The sequence below is a fragment of the Glycine max genome, chromosome 20 (genome assembly GCF_000004515.6).
Source record: "Glycine max cultivar Williams 82 chromosome 20, Glycine_max_v4.0, whole genome shotgun sequence".
Lineage (NCBI taxonomy): Eukaryota > Viridiplantae > Streptophyta > Magnoliopsida > Fabales > Fabaceae > Glycine > Glycine max.
The window spans coordinates 44,777,969-44,780,918 of record NC_038256.2 but is presented as its reverse complement, the minus strand read 5'-3'; the positions used below and the strand labels follow the sequence as shown (position 1 = coordinate 44,780,918).

General features: G+C 32.8%; 1 protein-coding gene across 1 annotated transcript; it reads right to left on the bottom strand.

Annotated features, from left to right (window-relative positions):
• Nucleotides 1-781: 781 nt before the first annotated feature.
• LOC100500308 (EF hand calcium-binding family protein) lies at nt 782-2,497 on the bottom strand. The gene is made up of 4 exons (NM_001249241.2): nt 2,326-2,497; nt 2,085-2,242; nt 1,833-1,913; nt 782-1,204 (listed from the first exon to the last, which is right to left on the bottom strand). The coding sequence occupies exons 1-4, from the start codon at nt 2,399-2,401 to the stop codon at nt 1,067-1,069; spliced, it is 453 nt and encodes a 150-aa protein (NP_001236170.2). The 5' UTR covers nt 2,402-2,497; the 3' UTR covers nt 782-1,066.
• Nucleotides 2,498-2,950: the final 453 nt, after the last annotated feature.

Sequence of the window (2,950 nt, the reverse complement as noted above, 5' to 3'; positions counted from 1 at the left end):
ATGGAACGAGCCTTTCGTTGCGCAACAAATGCCCAAGGGGGAAGAGCCTCTATGTCACGAGAGGTTCAATGGGTTCTTTAGTCCCACACGGAAAGTCATTTGAAGCTTGAGTATGCATTCCTAAAGTACTGGTAATCTTCCCCAGTTTCTCTTTAGTGCGTGCAATACTTGTCAATCATGGATAGACCAGTGCTAGGCTATGGCTATTTGACAATCGTGGACTCACCTGGCGGGCTAAAAACTTTTTTGGGTACATTAATTATATCCTCTTGGATTATAAAACATACATAATAAAAAATCAGTAATGCAATAAAGAAGAAGGAGATGATGTATGATGTGTTCCGTTACTTTATCATACAATTAGGCAGATATTAACTCAATGAAAGATGGATAAAAAAAGATGCATGGAAAGGAAGAACAGGACCGAATTAGGCAGGATGTATTTTACCAATGTTTGTCCACTGTTCCTTTAAGTCAAGAAAATGACCAACTGAGAATGAATTTCTAGAAGTCACGGACTCATGGTCAAGTCCAAGGATATATTGGTTTTTTCGTCAAAGTCTAAAATTAAAGCGTGATTCAAAAGGGTGTTAGATATTCATATTCAGTGATACATGAGTTAGATTATGGAAATCAAGAATCAATCTTTTTATTATAAATTTATTGTAACATTAAATATATGTGCAGGTCTATTTTCCAAGTCCGTGTTTCAGAAATTTTCTTAATCCATGGAACACACCCCCCAGCCACCATTTGATAAAAGTATGAGAACTATGGCACATGGTAAAAGTCATGCATATTTTAATGGTAAATATGCTCCTTGGGTTTTCTTAATTACTCTTGGAGCATAGAAAATACTGAACTAAAACTACAAATATAGTAATTTAATTTTGAGCTTGAATGGATCAAATCTACTTCTTAATTGGTCATGACTAAGTACAAGTAGAATAATACAATACAACAAACAATAATAAGAAAGAACACTTATTTCTTGGGAGGGAGGAGGTTGGAAAAGCCAATGAATTTTGAATAACAAATCTGTCCAATCCAATTAGGTGAGAGTGTTTCATCGAACGGTCATCATCATCTTGACGAATTCATCATAGTTAACTTGGCCATCACCATCCAAATCTGCTTCTTTAATCATCTGCTCCACCTCCTCATCGGTTAGTTTTTCTCCTAGATTGATCATTACGTGTCTCAACTGCACACAGCAGAAACATATATTAATTTTACTATCATATACTATACCACTAGTAGAGGTAGCTATGTGTATGTAAGTGTCTCTATACACTTATATACGTAGAGAGAGAAAGATAAACGTAAGATTCTCTACAGCACTCAAATGTCAAACAAACCCAATGCATTTTCTAATCAAGCAGCTAATAATATTCATTGCATGCGGAAATGTACGGTCTACTGTCCTAGTTGTTAATTTTTACATATAAAAATTGCAAAATTTTGGATGCCTAAGTCTAAATAATACTTAAAATTAAATAATTTTAAAATGTGGAAAATAAAAAACTCTGTAAATAATTATTTGGTAAAAAAATGTCATGAGCTTTAACTACTGATATATAATTGCAAATTGCGTTCGTTATGTTATTAAGGTAAAAAGAAAAGTGGCTAGAGCTCTGACACTTTCAAGAAAAAGAAAAAATAGCTGTAAACTAATTTGCAACATATACTGGCCTGTTGGCCCTACCTGCATTGTTCACGTTAGCAGAAACCCTGACTTTATCAATTTTTTTGTATGTTAATGAATATTAGAAATGACGTTGACATCAAAGAAAGAAAACTAAAGCCACCGAAAAGAAAAATAAAATGTATACCTCACTAGCTGATATGTAGCCATTTTGATCTTTGTCAAAAACCTTGAAAGCCTCTTTGAGCTCCTCCTCTGCATCGGTGTCCTAAGTGAAAAAAGAACACAGAACTAAACTTAGCCTTTGGTTATTGTATGATGAAAAGGCATATGAAGCTCTTATTGGCATGTTAAATAAACAAATTAGGACTTATTGGCATGTTATGTTATGTATGTATAATAACAATGAATGGAAAATAAAATAAGGAACATAATTTACTTTCACTTTCTTGGCCATCAAGCTCAAGAACTCATCGAATTCAATGGTTCCGTTGCCATCTGCATCCACTTCGCTTATCATATCTTGGAGCTCTTCTTCGGTGGGGTTCTGATCCAACGACCGAATAACAGTGGCAAGTTCTTCCACAGTAATGCAACCTAATTATGAAGATGCACACAGTTCATAAACAACTACCAACACAATCTAAATAAGAATCAACTTAATAAGAAAACTTGCTCACCATCCCCATCTTTGTCAAACAAGCCAAAGGCCTCTTTAAAATCAACAATCTGTTCTTCACTCAGGATATCTGCCATGGTGTATTTGTCTTTCAAACTTCAACCAGAAAAGAGAAAGAGAAAGATAGATATAGGGAGAGAGAGAGAGAGAGAGAGAGAGCAATGTATTGAGTTGAGTATAGCTCAATCTTAGCTGGGCTATATGTAGAACTTAGGTGATGCTAGCTAGCTAGTCTTGCAAGATTTCTTTTAAAATTTTAATTTACTAAGTCAAATTAAAATAGGTTTAATTGTAAAAGTATTTCTCTTATTTATTTCAACTCATTAAATCGATTCTCTTATATTTTAATTTATTATTAAAGTTTTTTTTAAAATTAATTATTTGAGTTCCTATAATTAAAATTAGATATTGGCTATTATAAAAATATGACTTTTATGTGTGATTGATTATTGACAGTCACATGTCATTATGTAATTGGTTGTTGACTGACACATATAATTAATGAGATAATGACACACGACAGATTTTTTGTTAATTATTAACATCCAACTTTAACACTATAAGAACACAAATAACCAATTAAAAAAAGATTCTGATAATAAATTAAAATATAAAAAGATCAATTT

What these genes read in the sequence shown, in the direction of transcription:
- LOC100500308 (NM_001249241.2), bottom strand. Translation starts at nt 2,401, where the DNA reads ATGGCAGATATCCTGAGTGAAGAACAGATTGTTGATTTTAAAGAGGCC. An exon ending in GTTTGACAAAGATGGGGATG is followed by an intron (nt 2,243 to 2,325) that starts GTGAGCAAGTTT and finishes CTTCATAATTAG; the next exon opens with GTTGCATTACTGTGGAAGAA. An exon ending in GCTACATATCAGCTAGTGAG is followed by an intron (nt 1,205 to 1,832) that starts GTATACATTTTA and finishes TGCTGTGTGCAG; the next exon opens with TTGAGACACGTAATGATCAA.